The sequence below is a fragment of the Podarcis liolepis genome (assembly GCF_965112155.1).
Source record: "Podarcis liolepis genome assembly, chromosome: 4".
In the NCBI taxonomy this organism is placed as follows: domain Eukaryota; kingdom Metazoa; phylum Chordata; class Lepidosauria; order Squamata; family Lacertidae; genus Podarcis; species Podarcis liolepis.
The window spans coordinates 97649846-97675011 of record NC_139558.1 but is presented as its reverse complement, the minus strand read 5'-3'; the positions used below and the strand labels follow the sequence as shown (position 1 = coordinate 97675011).

The 25166-nt window shown below is 46.9% G+C and overlaps 1 protein-coding gene and 1 long non-coding RNA gene across 2 annotated transcripts in view; one reads left to right on the top strand and one right to left on the bottom strand.

Moving 5' to 3' along the window:
• WNT11 (Wnt family member 11) overlaps window positions 1-24351 on the bottom strand; it is a 61221-nt gene extending 36870 nt beyond the window's left edge. Inside the window, exons 1-3 of the mRNA XM_083499877.1 lie at window positions 24235-24351; window positions 19732-20335; window positions 5162-5369 (exon numbers count right to left, since the gene is read on the bottom strand). Of these exons, the coding sequence (XP_083356003.1) occupies window positions 5162-5238 (77 nt within the window). The 5' untranslated portion in view covers window positions 5239-5369; window positions 19732-20335; window positions 24235-24351. The remainder of the gene's footprint in view (window positions 1-5161; window positions 5370-19731; window positions 20336-24234) is intronic.
• LOC310705493 lies at window positions 3260-5320 on the top strand. The gene is made up of 3 exons (XR_014525340.1): window positions 3260-3363; window positions 3597-4711; window positions 5076-5320. It is a non-coding gene; the product is annotated as an uncharacterized lncRNA (long non-coding RNA).
• Window positions 24352-25166: the final 815 nt, after the last annotated feature.

Below are 25166 nucleotides of genomic sequence, written 5' to 3'. Positions count from 1 at the left end.
GACACCACTGCCCAAAATACCATGGGCATTATTCTTAAAAATAAGACCATGGCCACAACAGAAATCTGCTGGTAGGAGATATGCGTTTTTCACCTTTTTTTCCTTTAATTTCCCCCTAACTTGGTACCAATTAATGTTTTTTTTTTAAAGGATACCCTTTGTGTCCGTACTGCCAGCAACTCCCCCTAGTGGACATCTTTAAAAAAGCCATTTCCCAACTCCTCATAATCTATTTCTTCCACATACCCAGCGGACGTTACAGAACTGGGGGCCTGATCCTAGGTGTGCAAACTCCAGCTCCCGGGAGCTGGGACAGAGCAATGGGAGCTCACCCCGCTGCGGGGATTCGAACCGCCGACCTTCTGATCGGCAAGTCCTAGGCTCTGTGGTTTAACCCTTCTTCCTAATGTAACATTTCTTCCTAATGTAACCCTAATGTCTCAACAAATGAAACTGACCTATGGAAAATGTAACTTGAAAAAAGAAACATTGTGCATACCTTTGTGAACCAAGAAAACTTTAATGAAATTTTTTAAAATAATAATAATAATAATAATGGCTATTGTTATTACCATGGTTCTTTAGACTGAGAGGTGATGCGATAGCTATCTTCAGATACTGGAAGGGAACAAACATAGACAATCAAAGAATTGTAGAGGTGGAAGGGACCTCAAAGGCCATTTAGTCCAACCCTCTGCAATGCAGGAATCTCAGCTAAAGTATCCATGACAGAGGGCCATCCAACCTCTGCTTAAAAACTTCAAATGAATGAGAATCCACCACCTCTAGTGGGAGTCTGTTCCACTGTCTAACAGCTCTTACTGTCAGAAAGTTATTCCTGATGTTTAGTCAGAATCTCCTATGTTGTAACTTGAAGCCATGGGTTCAAGTCCTACCTTCCAGAGCAGGAGAAAACAAGCTTGCTCCCTCTTCCATGTGACAGCCCTTGAGATCACTATCTCAGTGGCTATCCTATCTACTCTAAGACTCCTCTTTTCCAAGCTAAACATCACCAGCTCCTTCAACCATTCCTCATCAGGCTTGGTTTCCGGACCCTTGGTCATCTTAAGACTCCCTCAAGAGCTCCTAGGCTCTCCTTCCTTGAAGGTTTTCAGACAGAAGTGGGACGGCCATCTGTCATGGGCTCCTTAGTTTAGATGCCTGCATTTCAGAGGGTCAGACTAGAAGACCCAACTCTACAAATTCTGGGGTTCAACTTCCTACAAGCTGCTCTGAGGATGAATACAGAGAAACTAGGACTAGGACTCAGAAGAAGAAGAAGAAGAGTTTGGATTTGATATCCCGCCTTTCTCTCCCCTTCAGGAGTCTCAAAGCAGCTAACAATCTCCTTTCCCTTCCTCCCCCACAACAAACACTCTGTGAGGTGAGTGTGGGGCTGAGAGACTTCAGAGAAGTGTGACTGGCCCAAGGCAGCTGCATGTGGAGGAGCGGGGAATCGAACCCGGTTCACCAGATTACGTGACTACCGCTCTTAACCACTACACCACACTGGCACTACACTCACTGCTGGAAGGAGGGAGAAATGGAAAATCTGGAGTGAGGAAGAGAAATGGAACAGAGCCGCTGGAATCTTGAGCAGCTGCGCTCCACATGTCAACATTTCGGCTGCGTACGACACCAAACCGTTAAATCACCATTCAAAGCACATGGCTCCCGTGCCCTGCGAGAAGCCTGGGAGTTGTAGTTTAACCCACAAAGAGCTACTATTCCCAGCACCCTTAAGCAAGCCACGGTTCCCAAGATTCTTTTGGGAGGGAGTTCTGTTCTTTCAATGGGCTCTAAACGCCTGGATGAGCTGAAGAGCCCCATATGCGGGTGCTACGATGTCTGATCGCACAACACACATCACTCTTTCCATTTTAACGTGGCAGACACTCAAAAAGGCATTCAGCAGCCATTTTCATCTGGCTAGGAAGCATGATCCTAGCATGTGGCATCCGTGTGTGCTGGAGGAGACTCTTGAGAGTCCCATGGACTGCAAGAAAATCAAACCTCTCCATTCTGAAGGAAATCAGCCCTGGGTGCTCACTGGAAAGACAGATCGTGAAGCTGAGGCTCCAAGACTTTGGCCGCCTCATGAGAAGAGAAGACTCCCTGGAAAAGACCCTGGTGTTGGGAAAGATGGAGGGCACAAGGAGAAGGGGATGACAGAGGACAAGATGGTTGGACAGTGTTCTCGAAGCTACCAGCATGAGTTTGACCAAACTGCGGGAGGCAGTGGAAGACAGGAGTGCCTGGCGTGCTCTGGTCCATGGGGTCACAAAGAGTCAGACACGACTAAACAACAAGTTACGAGCAAGACGTGCCTCCCCTTTCCAAGCCAAGCCAGCAATTTAACTCTCAGCGATCCCAGGGAAAGGTGTGGCCTGGAATATTAGAATGGCAGAGTTGGAAGGGGGTCGCAGGGTCATCTAGTCCAACCCCCTGCAATGCAGGAATCTTTTGCCCAACGTGGGGTTCGAACCCACATGCCTGAGATTCAGAGTCTCATGCTCTGCCAACTGAGCTGTCCCCACCCACCCAGACTACTCTACAGCAAATCTGAACACCCTAACACATTTTTAAAAGACATTAAACGGCCTCAGTCCAGTATATCTGAAGGAGCGTCTCCACCCCTATCGTTCTGCCCAGACACTGAGGTCCAGCTCCGAGGGCCTTCTGGTGGTTCCCTCCCTGTGAGAAGCAAAGCTACAGGGAACCAGGCAGAGGGCCTTCTCAGTGGTGGCACCCTCCCTGTGGAGCACCCTCCCACCAGATGTCAAAGAGAACAACAACTACCAGACTTTTCGAGGACATCTGGAGGCAGCCCTGTTTAGGGAAGCTTTTAATGTTTAACAGACCACTGTATTTTAATACTTTGTTGGAAGCTGCCCAGGGTGGCTGGGGAGACCCAGCCAGATGGGCAGGGTATAAATAAATAAATTATTATTATTATTATTATTATTATTATTATTATTATTATTATTATTATTAGGTGATCCAGCTAAGACAGGGATGAGAGCTTCCAGCCCAGGGTTCAAGAGCAGTCCTCCCACGCTGTCTATCCAGCCTCTGAGACTGTTTCTCAGGTCAATTTGAGGCTCCACTGGTGACCTTTTCAGTCCAAGTCTGGTTCAGAGATTAAAAAGCAAGTGTCAGTGGCACCTGGTCAGTAGATAGAACAGGAACACAGGCCATTTGGTGCCTTCTCCACTAGGGTCAAATGCATTGCATTTCTATTTAATTTATGGTTATTAATCCTACATTTGTGTCTATATGCATACATTACCATGTGTAAATATTATGCAAATGGGTGTCCTCTTTTCTGCATAACTCACCACACTAGGACAAACCCAGTGTGGTGTAGTGGTTAAGAGCGGTACTCTCGTAATCTGGGTAACCGGGTTCGCGTCTCCGCTCCTCCACATGCAGCTGCTGGGTGACCTTGGGCCAGTCACACTTCTCTCAGCCCAACTCACCTCACAGAGCGTTTGTTGTGGGGGAGGAAGGGAAAGGAGAATGTTAGCCGCTTTGAGACTCCTTAAAGGGAGTGAAAGGCGGGATATCAAATCCAAACTCTTCTTCTTCACAGGCAGGGTTTGATGAGGCCCTAAGCTACTGAAGGTAATGGGGCCCTTTATATGTCCAGCTGTCCTTTGTCAACAACAAATTGTCACTTTTTTGTGTTGAATATATGCTAGATGGTAATTTACGGACCTAATAGGTATCTAAAGCCATTTGCACATAACAAAATATGTATTTTATCAAAGTAACTGTTGAAAAGTCCCTGCAGAATGTAGGCACCCTATATATAGAAAGGAGCAAACCAGTGATATTTTAGGGAGCAGGCTTGCAGGCGGGGCCCATTCCTTACATCATAGGAGCCTACACAACACAAAACACTCTTGCTTTATGTAGGTTTTATTTTATTTGTTTTTTATCTTATATTTTGGAAATGTACATCCAGTTTTTTTCTTTAAATTTTTGGGTGGGCCTCAAGAGAGTGGGGCCCTAAGCTATAGCTTGTTTAGCTTATACATAAATCCGGCACTGATCACAGGCTAGACTTGAGTCAACCAAAATCAGCTATCAGATGAATCAAGGAACAATTTGGAACGAAACGGCATGAGCTTTAGCTAAAGCCAGGGTGTAAACTATTGGGCTGACTTGAGTGATATTTCTCGACATTCCCTGGCAAAGTCCATCTTCCAAAATCTGACAATTTCCCTTAGCCAAAAGCGGTTGGGAGAGAAAGTTGTACATTACACACATGCACGCAAACACCATCCATGCGGGTGGTATGTTTAAAGAGATTGTATGCAATAAATATGGGTGAATGGTAGATTGGTGATTTGCAGAAGTTCAGCAAGGCAGCTTGACTCCCAATTGTTTAACAACAGCAACAACGAAACATTCTTTTTTTCCTACCTAAATTGGGCTGAAGAAACGCTATCTAGGTGCAGATGTCTGTGTTGCAAAGACCATGAGTTCAGTTCTGGCACTGTAAATAAATCTATGGGCTTTCATTCTGTCTGTCGTTTGAACCTAGATCTGGTTGGTAGATCTTTGGGTTCCAGTAAGAAACCAAGTTAAAGTTGCACACATTCTCCCAACTATTTTCACCGTTGGGGCAGATACATGAATAAACAAGGATAATGCTTCCCTCAGGCCTAGTTGGACCTTGGGTTTTCTGCCTCCACCCTGAAAAATGGTTTAAAGTACAGTGGTGCCCCGCAAGATGAATGCCTCACAAGACGGAAAACCCGCTAGACGAAAGGGTTTTCCGTTTTTGAGCTGCTTCGCAAGACAATTTTCCCTATGGGCTTGCTTTGCAAGACGAAAACGTCTTGCAAGTGTTCCGATTTTTTTCCGCTCCCCCCTCTTTTCTAAGCCGCTAAGCCGCTAATAGCCTTTTAGCTGCTAATCCGCTAATCCTTTAATAGCCGCTAAGCCTTTAATAGCCGCTAAGCCGCTAATAGCGCTAATCCGCTAATCCGCTAATAGGGTTGCTTCGCAAGACGAAAAAACCACTAGACGAAGAGACTCGAGGAACGGATTAATTTCGTCTTGCGAAGCACCACTGTATGTGGCAAAATTGCAAAATCGTCACTCAATGCCTGGGCAGATTTTAAAAATAATAATAATTAATGACAATACTTACAACCACTTGATTCCGTTGCAGGTCCCATTCTGCAGAATGAAAGCCAGGAAAAAGGCCACCAAAAATTGCCGTGTCATCTTTGCCCGGTTCTACTTCTCTCTTTTCACCACGAAATCTCTTCAGGAGAAAATAAAAGTGGCTTTTGGGAAAAGAAAAAAACCCTCCTTTATGGGGGAGGGAGGAGAGAGGAATTCCTCAAAACGCCAACCTGAAATTGAGGAAGGGGAGAAGAAAACAAAAACGGGTTAACAACGTGCCTTTTTATATCTGTACCGAAAGAGAAATCAAACTGCAAAGGAGTGGTTTGCGAATCACAAACGAAATTCTCCTGTTCTTGATAGAATTGATGTAGTTCCAGAGACAGGCAGATTGGACGGCTTGAATTGCAGCAAAGGCACTCAAGTCCTATTGCATGTTTTTGGTTAACTCTGCATATGGCAGATTTTCCTTCTTTATCCTGCCTTTATCCCTCCCCATTTATATATATATGTATGGCTGAGAAGAGGAAAGGAGGGGGGGGGAAATGTATGGACATCAAATCTCCACCCTCCCTGGAGGTTTTAATCTTCATCCTTTTTTCATTTGCGAATATATTAAAAAGTCGAAGTGGAGGGAAAGAGCGCTTTTTTAAAAAAGGAGACGAATTACAGGAACGGATGTCGGCTAATGGAGATGCCCTCTCTGCTTGCAGATGTTGGAGGCTGCCTGGAGTGCCTGTGAGGGATGCTCGAAGCTGCCTTCTGCCTCTTGATTTCCTTCACACCTCATTAGGTAGAGTATCTCACTTCTCCCACATACTCAAACACCTGGACCCCAAGGAACAACCGCAGCTGGGAATAAGCACGCAATTGCAAACAGCCTCTCCGCAGGATGATCAGGCAGGGCTTTGCAGGAGGTGTGTGTGTGTGTGTGTGTGTGTGTGTGGAAGGGATAATAATAGCCCAGGATTTAAATGCATTTATTGAATCCTTCTCTTCACTCAATGACCTCAGAAGAGCACACATGAAATGCATCAAGGCAGGGGGGAAATTGCACCAGTTTCCCCGATTATAACGCTAGCATTTCTGTCCTGCTTCTTAGCATTCCTTTTACACCTGCGTTATGGAACAGAGGCTTCTGGACCAATATACAGTCATACCTCATGTTACGTTTGCTTCACGATACATTTTTTCAAGGTTGCGGCCCGCGGCGGCCCGGAAGTACCGGAAAGGGTTACTTCCGGGTTTCGGCACTCGCACATGCGCAGACGCACAAACCGACATCGCACGCATGTACCGAAGCGGCAAATCGCGACCCGCGCAGATGCACCGCTGCAGGTTGAGTTCTTTTCATGTTGCGAACGGGCCGCCGGAAAGGATCCTGTTCACAACCAGAGGTACCACTGTACTGACATGTTGTGCTAAATCTCATGCACACCAGTGAGTTACCGCAACAGACATTACTGGACAATGTCGATACCCCGCCCCTCTACACATAAATAGTTCTGTTCCCAGATTATTTCTCCATGAAAATGGCAGGTATTAACTGTCTGCTTTTATACTGCTAGAGGGACGCAGGTGGCGCTGTGGGTTAAACCACAGAGCCTAGGCCTTGCTGATCAGAAGGTCGGCGGTTCAAATCCCCGCGACGGGGTGAGTACCCGTTGCTCGGTCCCTGCTCCTGCCAACCTAGCAGTTCGAAAGCACGTCAAAGTGCAAGTAGATAAATAGGTACTGCTCCGGCGGGAAGGTAAGCAGTGTTTCTGTGTGCTGCTCTGGTTCACCAGAAGCGGCTTAGTCATGCTGGCCACATGACCCTTCGGCCAATAAAGCGAGACGAGCACCACAAACCCCAGAGTCGTCCGCAACTATACCAACCTTATTGTTTGTGCTTGCGAAACATGGACCACTTATAAACGGCATCTCCAACTTCTTGAAAGATTCCATCAACGTTGACTCCAATAATTTTTACACATCACTTGGGAAGACATGTATACCTGAAGGAGCGTCTCCACCTCCATCGTTCAGCCCGGACACTGAGATCCAGCACCGAGGGCCTTCTGGCGGTTCCCTCATTGCGAGAAGTGAGGCTACAGGGAACCAGACAGAGGGCCTTCTCGGTAGTGGCGCCCGCCCTGTGGAATGCCCTCCCATCAGATGTCAAAGAGATAAATAATTACCTGACATTCAGAAGACATCTTAAGGCAGCCCTGTTCAGGGAAGTTTTTAATATGTAACGCTGTACTGTTTTTAACACTGATTGGGAGCCGCCCAGAGTGGCTGGGGAAACTCAGCCAGATAGGCGGGGTATAAATAATAAATTATTATCATTATTATTATTATTATTATTATTATTATTATTAGTTTGAGTCTTGCTCTCCGGATCAGCAGAAGGAAAGCTTGCTCCATCTTCCAAGCCACAACTCTTCAGACATCGGCAATTCTATCACCTCTCGGTCTTCTCTTCTCCAGGCTAAACATACCCAACTGCCTCAACCGTTCCTCATCAGTGTGGGAATGTTCAGGGATGCAGGAGAGGATATATTGTTTGATTACAGCCTTTTCAACTTGTGTTAACAAGTTCCACAATTTAGCAGAGTAACATTCCCCCTTTTAAACTCACAGCAGATGCGTTTGCTCAGGCTCGCTAAAGCCTCTATAATAACTGTTCTGGTATTTTCCCCTTATTCCCTCATAAAAGATAAGACACGACACAGTCTTCTATAAAAGTATAAAAAGAGTTTACTCACTCACATTCTGTTCACAACTGGGTCCCAGAAGGCAGACTTAGCTTAGAAAAGTAACATACACTTGGAAACTATCTCATAAGGAGACAGTCCCTTTGTCCTCTCTTGGCTGAAATCATCTTTGGCTAAGCAGATGTTCCTTCTTCGACGAAAGTAGTCATAGAGAGATGGCTGCCCTGCCCTGTGCTTTTGCCGTTACCTGCACAGATGAGGCCACGCCCACCTCTAGTCACATGCAGAGGAAGTCTGTCCCAGCCTAGAAGGAAACAGGAAGTTTACCTGCTGGCTGGACAAACATTCCTCCCCATGTGTAAACATGTTCACTCTAGGAATGTTGTACTTGACTGCTCTTGTGTTTCACATCCCACAATCAGGGCTGGTTTCCTAGCCCTTGATCACCTTGGTCAACCTCCTCTGCACATGTTCCAGCTTCTTCTTCCTCTCCTTCCTCTTCTTCTTCTTCTTCTTCTTCTTCTTCTTCTTCTTCTTCTTCTTCTTCTTCCTTCAGTCCCAGGGCAGGTTAAAACACAATATTACGAACAATTTTAAAAAATTAAAAACCCTCATAATCATAAAGATAAGACTGGTTCATATATACTGTATAAATTGGTCATTTGCATTATTTCCCATATTGCAGATAGGGAATCTTGAGGTCTGCTGAAAGCCACCCAGCATGTTCACAGCAGAGGCAAGCTTTGAAACCAAATATTTGTTGATTAGCTACAGCAATTGCACTCTCTCTTGCTTGCCTTGGTCTGCACTGGCTTTGCGGTTTCGTGGTTTTATAGCTTTACTCGTACGCCTGACAGTTTTAACTTGTAAACCACCCAGGATTTTTTCCTCTTCAGTTGGGCAGCCTAAAAATGCAGCAAACAGATACATGGATTGATTCGCAGCTCAGTCTCTTGGCTGCTACGTCACCCTTTATTTATCACAGCAGACATGCGAAAGACAGCAGTCGTAACAACTGCTTTATGCCCAAGTGGGCTTTGAACCTGGGTCCCCTCGACTGACACTCTAACCACTACACCAATCACTGCAGAGACCTAACAAGGCCGAGTCATTCCTTGCCATGCAGGGCCACACTTCACAACAGCAGAATCACATCATTTAAAAGAAGTGGTAACAGCTCCTGGCATCCTCAGGCAGTTGGCAGGGCCTGAAGGCTGCCCCTCACCCAGGCAACTGGGTGCAAAGAAATCATACATAGTTGTACCTTCACAGCCTAACCATATATTTGAGGAAAACTCCCTCTCTTTTTCCCCACCCATCTAATTCTTGTTGTTTAGTCGTTTCGTCGTGTCCGACTCTTCGTGACCCCATGGACCAGAGCACGCCAGGCACTCCTGTCTTCCATTGCCTCCCGCAGTTTGGTCAAACTCATGCTGGTAGCTTCGAGAACACTGTCCAACCATCTCGTCCTCTGTCGTCCCCTTCTCCTTGTGCCGTCCATCTTTCCCAACATCAGGGTCTTTTCCAGGGAGTCTTCTCTTCTCACGAGGTGGCCAAAGTAGTGGAGCCTCAGCTTCAGGATCTGTCCTTCCAGCGAGCACTCAGGGCTGATTTCCTTAGGAATGGATAGGTTTGATCTTCTTGCAGTCCATGGGACTCTCAAGAGTCTCCTCCAGCACCAGAATTCAAAAGCATCAATTCTTCGGCGACCAGCCTTCTTTATGGTCCAGCTCTCACTTCCATACATCACTACTGGGAAAACCAGAGCTTTTACTATACGGACCATCTAATTCTACCTAATGGAAGTAAGGGCTGGAACTCAGTAGCAAAGCAGACTCTGTAAGAGAAGGTCTCAGGGTCAATCCCAGACAATGTAGACAACGCTGAGCTACCTAGACCATTGGCCCATCTCAGTGTAATGCACCTTACTACATTCTTTTCCATAGTACAGCCTTAAGATAAGCAGGGGGTTGGACTAGATGACCCTCAGGGTCCCTTCCAACTCCACCATTCTATGATTCTACAATGCACAGCCTGATCCATCTTGGATCGCTTTCAACGGGAAGGAAATGTTGTTGACCACAGTCCAAACTTATTTCTAAGTAAGGCTGCAGTCCTACGAAATCCTTGCTTGGAGATTATTTATCGTTATTTATGTCTTCCTCTTATGGGAGTGGAGGGCCGTTAAAAACACAGTCAAGTAACCAATTATGCATCCGTCAGTTAAAAAACATGTCTCTTCTTCTTTGGCGATCACTCGTAGCCGAGTAAGATTGTCTTCCATGAATGCGGGAGTCCGTAAGGGACTGTGGAGGCCAATTCTGGATCCACACGTCCTTCCACAGTGGGGACATAGTTTCCGGACGGGAGTTGATCACGGTGTGGATTTGCCAGGCGTGCCTTCCTCTTTGCACGTTTCTCCCTTGTGTCCTGAGTTCGAGTGTCTTCAAAGCCCATGACACCTTTGGGAAAGGCTGTTCTCAAACTGGAGCACTCACAGGCCATTGTTTCCCAGTTACACTACATTTTTTAAGATTTGCCTTGAGAGAGTCTTTAAACCTCTTTTGTTGACCACTCACATTACGCTTTCCATTTTTAAGTTCAGAATAGCATAGTTGCTTTGGAAGACGATAATCAGGCTAGATAACTATTTGACCAAATAATTTCCAGACTTCAAACAACAACCACTAAAAGTGTCGGAATCTACAGAAGCCTCAATGAACAGATGAATCTTATATACCCTCCAACATTTCTCCAATGAAAACAGAGACGTCCCCTCCAAAATTTCTCTGGTGTATATAGGGACGTCCTATTCCATATCCTCCAACACTTCTCAGATAAATATATGGATGTCCTAAGAAAAAGCAGGACATTCTACATCCAGGATCAAATCAGAGATTGGGATTGCTTCTGTAAATCCAGGACTGTCCCTGGAAAATAGGGGCACCTGGAGGTCTGCTAGCCACAAGGGCTATGTCCTGCCTCCACTGTCTGAATGTGTGCTCCTGATGGGGAGAGTTGCTGTTCCTCTATGGTCCTGCTTGCAGGATTCCCATAATAGGCAGATGGGATCATCTTAATAGATGGTCCTAGTTGTGGGCAGGCCCTCAACCTGGTTCCGCCCCCCCCTGCTGTGGGTGGAGCTATCACCCTTATGCCGGGGTGGCACCACAATCACCCAGGGCTATTCCCCAATCATTTTGAAGGGTGACTGTGGGGGAAAGTATAAAAGTGGCAGTGCAATGTGTGCCAAGCACCTGCTTCGTGCTGCCGAACAACCACCCACCCTCCCTTTAATTTAAGTGTCCTTTGGCCTTGCTTTGGAGTTCGGTCGGTTGCCCGTCTTGAGTCGGGGACTGGGTAGGAATTTTTTCCATTTGGCAAATTGGCACGGGCCACTTGGTTTTTGCCCTACCTCTTAGCAATCGTCACAACTTTGTAAGGTTTGGCAGTTAGGCATTGGCTTATGGTGAATGGGGGAGGGGAGGTCGGCCATCGCCTGCCCCTCCAGTTTCAATGGTATTCCATTAAAGGAATCCGGGCCCTGGATCCTGTCCGAAGTCTGCTTGAGGGGCAAGGGCCATGTCAAGCCTCTGGGAACACCAAGGGAGATGCAGGTGGGTTCCCCCGAAGCAGTTTCCCTTTGGGTGGTTTACCCTTACAGACTTCCTGCAAAGCGGGCAGGAGTCAGATATAGTCTTGCCAATGCCTAAGCCAATACAGTGGTGCCCCGCAAGACGAATGCCTCGCAAGACAGAAAACTCGCTAGACGAAAGGGTTTTCCGTTTTGGAGCTGCTTCGCAAAACGAATTTCCTATGGGCTTGCTTCGCAAGACGACAATGTCTTGCGAATTTCTGCTAGGTTTTTTCCTCCCCCCCTTTTTCTAAGCCGCTAAGCCGCTTATCAGCTGATCCGATCAGCAGATAAGCCGCTAAAAGCCACTAATAGCGCTAATCCGCTAATCCGTCAATGGGCTTGCTTCGCAAGACGAAAAAACCGCTAGACGAAGAGAATCACAGAACGGATTCTTTTCGTCTTGCGAGGCACCACTGTACCGCTCTCATTCCTGTAATCAATAAAGTTGTGGCCAAAATTTTGCCCAAAAACCTTAAACAAAATATCCGTGTCTGTGTGAATTTCTTTATTCTAATGGAGGGTTGGCTTGAGGGTCTTGCCACACAACTGGTTGGCCACTGGTAAGTGTAGGAAGATGGACTAGATGGGTCTTTGGCCTGATCCAGCCAAACTGCTCTTATACACCTTACTTTTTATGAGTGCATTTGAACCACCTGGGAGGGTCAGTAGGGATCAATCTCTGAGCACGACTCTGGAGGAGAGAGCTGTGCTCTGCTGTGTGTGTTAGAAAGTTTTCGTCCAGGGAGTCCCACCGGCCTCGGAATCTACTCTCTCCAAACGCTGTTCCTGGAAAAGTGCCATTATAAAGAGCAGACTTGTCTTGGCAGACCTCCTCTTCTAACTTTTTTTTTTTAAAAAAAATCCCCAATCACTGCAAGCAGAGATAAGTTCAGTCCATCGCTGGCCATTTTTATCCCGGCTTCTGCCTCTGCTGCCACTGGAGTGTTTCAAATGCCTTTTATCGCTGCCCTAAAGAAGCCCCACTTCAAAACTTCACTCCTGAAAGCATTCGCTGCACTGCTTGAAATGGGCTATTTTGGAGCCTCTATCTCTCTGATGGATTTGGGCTTCTTAACAACACAGGCTCCTGTTGCTGCTGCTTCCTAAAGCAGCAGTTTGCTATATTCCAGAAGTGAAACTCAAAAGCCCCATTTGCAGAGCGCAGATCCTGAGAAAAACCAGCCGTTACGTACCAACATTGCACTGTTTTCTCCAAATAATTCAACAAAACGAACAGGATCTATGTGTTCCTTCCCAATCATCTCTATCATTAACTGCTGAATGATGGGCCAATAACAATGAAAACAATTGGCCTTAGTTTAGTCTTTGGGACTAAAATGGGCTGAATTTGCGTTTTTATTCCATTGGGTGATGGGTTTTATTCCTGATGGCTCTGCGTGATGGCTCATCCAAAGTCTATTCTCTCCTTAAAAGCTATTTGTTGTTTAGTCGTTTAGTCGTGTCCGACTCTTCGTGACCCCATGGACCAGAGCACGCCAGGCACTCCTGTCTTCCACTGCCTCCCGCAGTTTGGTCAAACTCATGCTGGTAGCTTCGAGAACACTGTCCAACCATCTCGTCCTCTGTCGTCCTCTTCTCCTTGTGCCCTCCATCTTTCCCAGCATCAGGGTCTTTTCCAGGGAGTCTTCTCTTCTCATGAGGTGGCCAAAGTATTGGAGCCTCAGCTTCACGATCTGTCCTTCCAGTGAGCACTCAGGGCTGATTTCCTTCAGAATGGAGAGGTTTGATCTTCTTGCAGTCCATGGGACTCTCAAGAGTCTCCTCCAGCACCAGAATTCAAAAGCATCAATTCTTTGGCAATCAGCCTTCTTTATGGTCCAGCTCTCACTTCCATACATCACTACTGGGAAAACCATAGCTTTAACTATACGGACCTTTGTTGGCAAGGTGATGTCTCTGCTTTTTAAGATGCTGTCCAGGTTTGTCATTGCTTTCCTCCCAAGAAGCAGGCGCCTTTTAATTTCGTGACTGCTGTCACCATCTGCAGTGATCATGGAGCCCAAGAAAGTAAAATCTCTCACTGCCTCCATTTCTTCCCCTTCCATTTGCCAGGAGGTGATGGGACCAGCGGTGCTTAATTTTGAACAGATTGCATTTTAAAGAATTGCACTTGGTGAACAAAGACTCACCCAGTTCACCTAAGAAAGTCTACTATCTTGGTCACGATGGCTGTGCTCTGCCTGCAGCAATGCTCCTGAGTACCAGTTGCAGGAAAAGCCAGGAGGGTAGAGTGCTCTTGTGTTCGGTGCTCGCTTATTGACAACTGGTTGGCCACTGTGAGAACAGGATGCTGATCTAAATGGGACTTTGGCTTCATCCAGCATGCCATAAGAGCCTTTTGTACACCAGATGAAGACCTTTTGATTCACACAAATTTTAAATAGCTAGTCTGGGCCTCTATTTCCACTTTGGGAGTGCAATGGGCTTCTTCCACCACTGCAACTTTTGATTCAACTGTTATGTTTTATTTTCTATTTACAGTGGTACCCCGGGTTAAGAACTTTATTCATTCTGGAGGTCCGTTCTTAACCTGAAACTGTTCTTAACCTGAGGTACTACTTTAGCTAATGGGGCCTCCCGCTGCTGCCGTGCGATTTCTGTTCTCATACTGAAGCAAAGTTCTTAACCTGAGGTACTATTTCTGGCTTAGCAGAGTCTGTAACCTGAAGCGTCTGTAACCTGAGGTACCACTGTAAATTGGACTTCTTCTTCTTTATTGTAAGCCACCAGAAAACTTTATTTTATGGGGTGGCGTGTTGTCTATTTTTTATTTTTTTTAGAAGACCAGAATTTCTGCCAGAATGGAGATTCTTAGGATGAAAACATCAGCAGGTGGAGAAAAATCTGTCACATATTTTGCAAGCTCCTTTTGCATACCCTGAGGTCACAGGGAGCGAAAGGTGTGACCTGAAGAGGAATTTCTAAGGGGAGGAAATGATGAGGGATGGGGCGGTGAAATGGGACGTGTTGTTTACAAAGGTGAAAAGTCAGGTCACAAGTCAAGGCAGGAACAAGTGGCTTGTTATCTGCTGCTACTAACCTGACCCTGTTTGTCTTTGGATGAGTCTCCCCCCCCCCTTAAACACATCTGTGTGAGTTTGTAGAGAAAGATAGCTTCTTCTTTGGCTGCTGTTGGCTTTTAAAAAGAGGAAATGGACAGATTTGTGGGCAGTTGCAAATGTTGATGTGCAGGGAGAAAATGAAGGCAGCTGTATTGAGCCATTTAATAAAGGACATCACTTTGCCAACAAAGGTCCATATAGTTAAAGCTATGGTTTTCCCAGTAGTGATGTATGGAAGTGAGAGCTGGACCCTAAAGAAGGCCGATCGCCGAAGAATTGATGCTTTTGAATTATGGTGCTGGAGGAGACTCTTGAGAGTCCCATGGACTGCAAGAAGATCAAACCTATCCATTCTGAAGGAAATCAGCCCTGAGTGCTCACTGGAAGGACAGATCGTGAAGCTGAGGCTCCAATACTTTGGCCACCTCATGAGAAGAGAAGACTCCCTGGAAAAGCCCCTGATGTTGGGAAAGATGGAGGGCACAAGGAGAAGGGGACGACAGAGGACGAGATAGTTGGACAGTGTTCTCGAAGCTACCAGCATGAGTTTGGCCAAACTGCGGGAGGCAGTGGAAGACAGGAGTGCCTGGCATGCTCCGGTCCATGGGGTCACAAAGAGTCAGACACGACTAAACGACTAAATGCCAATTGCAAGGCTGCTGGCTGCTTATATTTAGGAGGGAAGTTAAAAGCTTTGCTTTTTAACCAGATATTGAAGATATTTTGGTCACTGTGTTATCTTGCTACTGTTTCCTATTGGCTGCTACATCCATAGATCAACTTTTTTTTTTACAAAAATGTATACTGCTCTGATCTCCTACGGGAGGAAAAGCGGGATATAAATGATGTTAAACTAATGGATCGTTTTAAAGAAAACATTCCTTTAATTAACTCTCGTGTCATTCCTCCCTAAATGTTATGTAAGACAAGGGAAGAAAGAGAGAGACGGGGATTATATTTTCAGCCGCAAGATGACATTACTCTTGTTAACATCTAGTTCCAAGTCATTGAAAGTTTGCTGGATGGAGCTCTGCCAGGACCAGATGTTTTGGAGTTCAGGAGAAATCCTGTCTGTGGCATTTTGCCTTCGACAAAATGTAGGAATAATTTGGGGGCAATTTACACAATCGGCAACTCTATATATATGGTAAAGCATGTCTTGAACTACCAATTCAGGCTACAGAAGGGGGTGGGTTGCATGTCTGGCTACCCCTTCCCAAAAAAACCATTTGCAGCCCATGCATAAATAGCTTAGAATCATAGCATTGTAGAGTTGGAAAGGACCCTAAGGGTCATCTAGTCCAACCCCCTGCAACGCAGCTGTCCCGTAAAGGGATCAAATTTGCAACCTTGTCATTATCAACACCATGCTCTAACCAACTGAGCTATTCCCTCAGCTTATCAAGAGAGAAGACAAAACCAAACTTTCCTCCCTGACATGCTATGTTTCCCATTGCATGGAGTTGTGCTCCCGTTCTCCACAAAGGGAAAACAGTCATAAGCCCAGCTCAATTTAAACGTGGTCGTTGATTTCAGCAAGTCTACTCTGAGTAAAAACTTACTAGTTGAAGACCACCCAGAATATACAGTGGTACCTCGGGTTAAGAACTTAATTCATTCTGGAGGTCCGTTCTTAACCTGAAACTGTTCTTAACCTGAAGCACCACTTTAGCTAAATGGGGCCTCCCGCTGCCGCCGTGCCTCTTAACCCGAGGTACTATTTCTGGGTTAGCAGAGTCATGTAACCTGAAGCGTACGTAACCCGAGGTACCACTGTATATTGAAGGCTTAAGCATGCAGCTACTTTATATAATGGGATGCGGGTGGCGCTGTGGGTTAAACCACAGAGCCTAGGACTTGCTGATCAGAAGGTCGGTGGTTCAAATCCCCGCGACGGGGTGAGCTCCCGTTGCTCAGTCCCTGCTCCTGCCAACCTAGCAGTTTGAAAGCATGCTAGTGCAAGTAGATAAATAGGTACCGCTCCGGTGGGAAGGTAAACGGCGTTTCCGTGCGCTGCTCTGGTTCGCCAGAAGGTGCTTAGTCATGCTGGCCACATGACCCGGAAGCTGTATGCCGGCTCCCTTGGCCAGTAAAGCGAGATGAGCACCGCAACCCCAGAGTCAGCCACAACTGGACCTAATGGTCAGGGGTCCCTTTACCTTTAGGAACATGGAAAGTGCATTAAAGCACTGGTCCATTAGCCCATTATTGTCAGCAATGACTGGCAGTAGCTCCCTGGGGTCTTGGGCAGAAAGAGTCTCCCCCTGCCCATTAGTGATTGAACCCAGGGTTCTCTGCACATGCAGCCCTGAGCTACAGCCCTGCCCATTGAAAAACCAATTTTCTATTTCATGCAACGAAAGAACATCAAATGCCTTTAGGATGCCCCTGGGCACCTATGAGAGCAACAGCGCACCTGCCTCTCCGCACCCAGCACCTAGTATTCAAAGGCAAAATATATTCGGCCACACCCCAGTTTGAATTAGAGTACAGCCACCCAGGACCAGAAAAGCTTGTTTTGTGAGCCTGATCCTACCTTTGAAAAACCAGTCAGCTCTCCTTAAGTGCAGCCAGAAAGCAGCTAAAGACTGGCCTGAAGGCGTGTGGGGCTACCATCTTTCTGAACCTAATAAGCAAGTCTAGATCAACTCTCTGAGAACCACACGTAGGACACATACATAAAAGGCAGAACACAAATGTAAAAGGTGGGAGCCTGAGTCGCAAACCTTGATGAAGATTCATTTATGGCCTGTTAGGCCGACGGAGGTTTGTTGTTTTTCTCTTGTAGGTTTCTATGGAAAGTATTTTTGCGTTCTTGCACACTGTAAAACACACTCTGTGTTCCTCAGATGAAGGACGGTCTGGAAATTTGAAATAGAAGTAAGCAGAATGCGCTTTCCCCCTTTGCAAAATTCACAACAGGGACGCGCCTGCCAGCAATTATCTCCGGCTCATCCTGACCACAGGTTTGGATTTGCAAATCCAGACTCCTATGAAATCACATCTGTGGAGTGGTGGGGGGGGGGGGGAGGCAGAGAAAGAAAGCAAAGATTTTCCAACATCAAAAAGTCTGCACCCATGACGTTTTGTCTTTACTAGGTGAATTGCAGTCTGCCTGGGACACAGTAAAATAGATCATGTTGCCACCCCATAGAAGTCCACACTCCTACAGCGTCTCCTGTCCCCCCCCCCAGTTCTCAGCACACCCCCTTTTTCATCTAAAGGGTCCCCACAACCTTCGAAAGCTTGCTGGCTCAGTCCAGCCCCCTGAATCGTGCCTATCATCAGTTTTTAACAACGGCAACAAAATGAACCTGCCTTTCCAGCTGTTTTAGGGACAAGTAACACCTGCCTTCTGCTTGCGGGTGTTTGCAAGAGCCGCTGTGTGCTTTCGTAAAAATGTGAAGCATATATTAAACTAACAGTAATAATTGATCGTTATATTAATTGGCATTTTAAATGATCCCCCCCCCCCGCCGATGCTTTTACTCATGTTGCTATAGTCTTGCATGCTGCGCAGCACCTTTCTGTACTCATATAAAAGTACGGATTATAAATGCTTCGATAAATAAGCAAACGAGAGTGCTGTTCCAATTCTGGGCATATTTAACGTGGAGTAAGTTCAGCTGAGTTCAGTGCAGCTTACAAACCAAAAAAGTATCCCTAGATCATGGGTGGGCCCCCACTGTCAGCTATCTACCAAACTGGCAGCCCAAGTCCATGAATGTTTACTCATGAGTAGGACCCATTTTATTAACACCCCCCCAAAAAAACTTTCAATTAACAGCTTTGCAGCTCAACTCTGCATCTGATTGCTCAGAATTAATTCCCACTGAGTTCAATGGAATATCGTCCAACAAGTGTGTTTAGACATATAAAATCCTATACACATTTACACCAGGAAGCCCCGTTGGGTGCAACGGGGCTTACTACTTCTGAGTAGAAATGCTCCAATTTAAATGTCAGCAAGCTTGCCACCTGACTGCCTACAGCTCCTTTCTCCTTTTTTAGCTCCCAGAATATTATCTAGGGATGTCTCCAGCGCAATTCGCATTGAGAGCAGGAATTGTGTGGAGCTCAAAGGGTCTTACGCAACAGGCATTCGTTGATGGCTTGCGCTCCAAGTTTCTAGACCTCGTGATATCGCGAGGAGGGCGAATCCAATTAAAATGCATTCCCTGGACAAAGTGACGTACATTGTGGCGCAAAGGCAGAATAAATGTTGGCAGCGTTATATTAAAAGGGGAAGGGAGCCTTCTTGAATTCTGGTTCTGTGTTCAGAAATAGGAACGTGACTATTCTTCTGAATTTCATGCAATCCGGAACCAGAGGTTACACTTGAAAGAAAGGCGCTTGTTTATTAGAGTCACAGGTGTGTGTTACAGCGGGTCACACGCGGACCCTGTCTGCACGTCCGGATAACCCGCATCTAGAGATAGTTTTCCAGCACATAGATAACGAGAGCAGCAGTTTCTTTCTCCAGAGAGCAGCCTGGCAAGCCACGGCGCATCTGCTTCCATAACCACACCGCGTTGCATTTCCTGCTCTCTCGAGTCTTTTTTTTTTTTTTTTACAAAAACGCTGACTTCTTTTAAAAATAAGAGGGCTTTACAAGCAGGCTCAGCAACCCCGATCCCTTTTAAACGTGGGGGTTTTGCAGCAGCGCAAGGCGCCTCTTATCCGTAGTACCAAACGCTTGCGCTTTCTGCTCACGCGTCACCGCTCCGGGTTTGGAAACCCTGACTTTTTGCCATTCCTGTTTTGCAAAACTGGCCAACTCTCGCCAGTCAAGGGCTGTGTGAAACACACAAAGCTGTGGCTGTTTTAAATAAATTTTAAAAAGTGTGTGTGTACACACTTCAACAAACAGCTTCCACGGACTTGCATTTCCACCCTCCGAAACAAGGCAGCGCCGTCTTGTCAATTTCACTGGAACGGACCACACAGCGCCGCTTAAGCGTAATTGGGTATCCGGGCGCATCAACTTTCCGTCAGTGAATAAATCCCAGACTTTCCGAGCAAGCCGGATCTAGTCGATCTCCTCGCCCTCTCAGATCATTCAGCCAGGAATTACTAGGACCGCTCCTCTGCCCACCCCAAACCAAGCCTCAAAGGATCGCAGCGTTTACTAGTAAAAAAAAACAGCAACAGAAAGTCCCTCGCTTCTCCTTACCTTTTGGCAGCGGTGGGGCGGGGGAAATCTTCCTTGTCCCTTCTCCAAAATCGTCTTCCAAAAACTGGGCTGGGGAAGGAATGGGATTTGAGGTGGGCGATCGCTTCAACAGCCCCGCTTCTTCAAATGTTTCCTGGGCAGAGAGGACGCCTCGGTTTTGCAGATGTTAGCAGTCCAAGATACGGTTCCCAAACACGGTTCCCGAGCGCAGCCGGAGGGAAAATAGATGTTAAACTGAAAAACACACAGCTAGGACGGGCGAGGGATTTGGAGAGAGAAAGAGAAAGAGACGCTGGGAAGTTGGAGCGGGGGAGCAAATCGAGAAGGAGGGGGAAAATGATTGCAAAAAATAATAATGCAAGCGAGGCTCTGGGAAGATGTTGCAAAGTGCGCGTCTTTTTCTCTGTGTGTGTGTGTGTGGCTCCTGAGTCGCAGGCGATGGCCCCTTCTTCTTCCTAAACCCCCGTCCAGCTCCACAGCTGCAAAAGTCCTTTATGGCTCTTCTCCGGCTGACGGAACCTGCTTTTATGCGCTCCTCGGGGCTTTGATGTGAGTGGTGATGTCAGCCCGTATTAGCATAACAAAAACGTGCGGGATTTACTGCCTTGGAGAGAGAGGGGGAAAAAATACAGGACAAATAAAACGTGTTTGATCTGTTCAGCGGGGAGTTGACAAAAAAAAAGAGGGGGGAGTATATATTTGCCCAGGATTCCCCCCCAAAAAACACACAACACTGTCCCTCTGCAGGCCCCCCCTGCAGCAAAACTCCTCTCGCGTTTCCCCCTTCCGTGCACAGAAATAAACGCCAGAGGGCAGGCGGGGGAGCGTGGAAAGAAGCCGCAGGTTGCTGCGCGCAGGCTTAAGCGCCACTGCTGACGGATCCCAGGAGCCTTGCCTCATAAGAACCCTGCTCTCCTGGGTCAAGCCCAAAGGGGTCCATTCTAGTCCGTTATCTGGCAGCACCGGATTTAGAGTGGTACTGCTGGCTTCCTCCACAGGGAGCCAAGCTGATGATGCACAAAATAGTGAACTTCAGAGCATGTGCAGAATGTAAGGTGAGACAAGGGGTGGTTTAACAAACTCTGTTCCCAAAGGAATTATCATTCTACCCGGACACTGAGGTCCAGCTCTGAGGGCCTTCTGGCGGTTCCCTCACTGCGAGAAGCCAAGTTACAGGGAACCACGCACAGGGCCTTCTCGGTAGTGGCACCCACCCTGCGGAACCCCCTCCCACCAGATGTCAAAGAGAACAACTACCAGACTTTTAGAAGACATCTGAAGGCAGCCCTGTTTAGGGAAGCTTTTAATGTTTGATGCATTACAGTATTTTAATATTTTGTTGGAAGCCGCCCAGAGCGGCTGGGGCAGCCCAGCCTGATGGGCGGGGTATAAATATTTGTTTGTTTGTTTGTGCAGAATGTAAGGTGAGACAAGGGGTGGTTTAACAAACTCTGTTCCCAAAGGAATTATCATTCTACCCGGACACTGAGGTCCAGCTCTGAGGGCCTTCTGGCGGTTCCCTCACTGCGAGAAGCCAAGTTACAGGGAACCACGCACAGGGCCTTCTCGGTAGTGGCACCCACCCTGCGGAACCCCCTCCCACCAGATGTCAAAGAGAACAACTACCAGACTTTTAGAAGACATCTGAAGGCAGCCCTGTTTAGGGAAGCTTTTAATGTTTGATGCATTACAGTATTTTAATATTTTGTTGGAAGCCGCCCAGAGCGGCTGGGGCAGCCCAGCCTGATGGGCGGGGTATAAATATTTGTTTGTTTGTTTGTGCAGAATGTAAGGTGAGACAAGGGGTGGTTTAACAAACTCTGTTCCCAAAGGAATTATCATTCTACCCGGACACTGAGGTCCAGCTCTGAGGGCCTTCTGGCGGTTCCCTCACTGCGAGAAGCCAAGTTACAGGGAACCACGCACAGGGCCTTCTCGGTAGTGGCACCCACCCTGCGGAACCCCCTCCCACCAGATGTCAAAGAGAACAACTACCAGACTTTTAGAAGACATCTGAAGGCAGCCCTGTTTAGGGAAGCTTTTAATGTTTGATGCATTACAGTATTTTAATATTTTGTTGGAAGCCGCCCAGAGCGGCTGGGGCAGCCCAGCCTGATGGGCGGGGTATAAATATTTGTTTGTTTGTTTATTCCCTGTCCATCTGACTGGGTTGCCCCAGCCACTCTGGGTGGCTGCCAACATGTATAAAATAATTAAACATTAAACATTAAAAAGCTTCCCTATACAGGGCTGCCTTCAGATGTCTTTGAAAGGTTACATAGTTACCTTGACACCTGATGGGAGGGTGTTCCACAAGGAGGGCACCACTACCAAGAAGGCCCTCCTGTCTGGTTCCCTGTAACTTCACTTCTCGCAGTGAGGGAACTGCCAGAAGACCCTTGAAGGAGGACCTCGGAGTCTGGGCTGAACGATGGGGGTGGAGACTCTCCTTCAGGTCTACAGGCTCAAGGCCATTTAGGGCTTTCAAGGTCAGCACCAACACTTTGAATTACGCTCGAAAATGTACTAAAGGTAAAGGGAACCCTGACCAGTAGGTCCAGTCGTGACCGACTCTGGGGTTGCGGTGCTCATCTTGCTTTATTGGCCGAGGGAGCCGGCGTACAGCTTCCGGGTCATGTGGCCAGCATGACTAAGCCACTTCTGGCAAACCAGAGCAGCGCATGGAAACACCGTTTACCTTCCCACCAGAGTGGTACCTATTTATCTACTTGCACTTTGATGTGCTTTTGAACTGCTAGGTGGGCAGGAGCAGGGACTGAGCAACGGGAGCTCACTCTGTCGCGGGGAGTCGAACTGCCAACCTTCTGATCGGAAAGTCCTAGGCTCAGTGGTTTAACCCACAGTGCCAGCCACGTCCCTCGAAAACGTACTAGTGAGACTCTTAAATTCAGGGTAGTGGATTATAGCCCCATGTTAGCCAAAGGTTCCTGCATTGCAGGGGGTTGGAGTAGATGACCCCTGTGGTCCCTACAATGCAATGATTGTGAAAATAGGAAATATTGCAGAGGCACCAAATTTTGCCCTCGCTCAGGGCGCCAGGTTACCAAAGTCCGCCCCTGCATTAAGGTCTGGCAGTGGATATTCTGATGCCCCAAAGAGAAGGCAAGAAGCAAGAGCTGGGTGCAGCAGTGGAAGTAGCAGGGCCGGCCCACCCTTGAGGCTCAGTGAGGTGACTGCCTCAGGTGGCAGAGTCCACAGGGGCAGCAGATCCGACCTCCAATGAATGCAAAACCTGCTGCTGCCACCTTTTACAGTAACCTTACTCTTTGCTTTCACCCTGCTCAGACTGAAGAGCTTTCCATCTGTTCGATATATGATTTCTACTCCGGTGGGGAGTTTCCCTTCGACAAAGTGTAGGATCATGGCAATGAAAATAATGAAACAGAGATGGGGCAATAATACAACCCTGTTAACACCTGATCCCACTGCGAACGGTTCACTTTGAGAGCCATTGTTATCTGTGAATGTTGCTGTCGTATTATCATGGAGGAGCCGAAGGATATTCACAAATTTATCTGGTCAGCCGATTTTCAGAAGGACAGTCCACAGGGCATTATGATTTACAGTGTCAAAAGCCTTGTTGTTGTTTAGTCGTTTAGTCATGTCCATCTCTTTGTGACCCCATGGACCAGAGCACGCCAGGCACTCCTGTCTTCCACTGCCTCCGGCAGTTTGGTCAAACACATGCTGGTAGCTTCGAGAACACTGTCCAACCATCTCATCCTCTGCCGTCCCCTTCTCCTTGTGCCCTCCATCTTTCCCAGCATCAGGGTCTTTTCCAGGGAGCCTTCTCTTCTCATGAGGTGGCAAAATATTGGAGTCTCAGCTTCAGGATCTGTCCTTCCAGTGAGTACTCAGGGCTGATTTCCTTCAGAATGGAGAGGTTTGATCTTCTTACAGTGCATGGGACTCTCAAGAGTCTCCTCCAGCACCAGAATTCAAAAGCATCAATTCTTCGACGATCAGCCTTCTTTATGGTCCAGCTCTCACTTCCATGTCAAAAGCCTTCGTCAGGTCAATAAACGCCATATACGTTGGTTTTGCTCTCTGCATTTTTCTTGAAGCTGTTGAGTGATGAAAATCATGTCCACTGTCCCCCTAGAAGGCCGAAACCCATTTTGGGATTCAGGAAGGCTCACCTCAGATATTGTTAAGAGATGGTTTGCAAAGGTCCTTGCAAGAATTTTTCCTGCCGCAGCTCATAGAGAGATGTCTTGATAGTTTCTGCAATCAGTTCTGTCACCTTTTTTTAAAGAGGACTTGTGGATCTAGAATTGGCCTCCACAGTCACTTACGGACTCACTGTTAAAACCGTGTTTATGGAAGACAATCTTACTCGGGTACAAGTGATCGCCAAAGGAGAAGAAGGTGGTTGGCCACTGTGAAATTTGCCATTGGCATTGCCATTGGCGCTGTGAAATTTGCCAGCAAGCATTTCTTACATTCTAAAGTCAAAAGGAAACACAACTTTGAATAACTCACCTTTGGTTCCCTCTTGACAGAACATGCCCCAAAGCAAATAGATTAACCAATAATAAACAGGTGTGTGCCCTGAACTTCCAGCCTCACCAATTAAAGTTTGCCTTGCACGATTCCACTGCGGCCCTAGGAAAAAGAAACACTGTGCGTAATAAATTAAACGTTTCTGTTTGCAAAAGCAGCAGCAGGATATAAAATAACAACGCCGCAGCCTGCCCAAGGATTTAAGATGTGTAAACTTTTAAATGGGTTATTCTCACTTCTCCCCGCCCCCTTTCCCCCAGCAAATGGCTTCGGCATCCATATTTTCTGCTCCATAGGATATCTTCATGCTAGAATTGTCCTGAACACGATTCCAGGGGATGGCTAATGATTACCAAGAAAAATAAGCAAGTTAACCTTTCAGCTGGAACTCTTTCATGTTACCTTTCCAAAGGCTGGCTGCTATTGACTGATTCCACCGGCTGATTTCATAAGTAAACCCGAGCAATATTAATATTTTTTAGGCGGAGTTTTTATTTTGCTGAATGTATCCTCCCATCTGATAAAGAGGCTGAAAGGGCAGAGGTAAAATGCCAGAGGAAGTGCGTGGAAGATTGGGAAGTTGCGGTTGCACACACACACACACACACACCCTGTTAAGTATTATAGCTAAGCCTTAAGATTATATCGGCCAGATTAATTTGAGGCAAGGAATCATTTGCTTTATTGATTGAAGCTGGAAGCACTCCTAGAACTATAACTGGGGTGGAGAATCTTGCACCTGCAGGCAAAATATTGCCCTCCAGTCCTATCTGGCTCCTCCTGAGCCATGCCTCTTCTCCCCAGGCCAGCCGTCTCTCTAGCCCTGTTTTTCACCCTGTTGGCCTGGCTAAAATCTATACTACATAGAGTTGGAAGGACCCCTTGTGATCATCTAGTCCAACCCCCTTGCA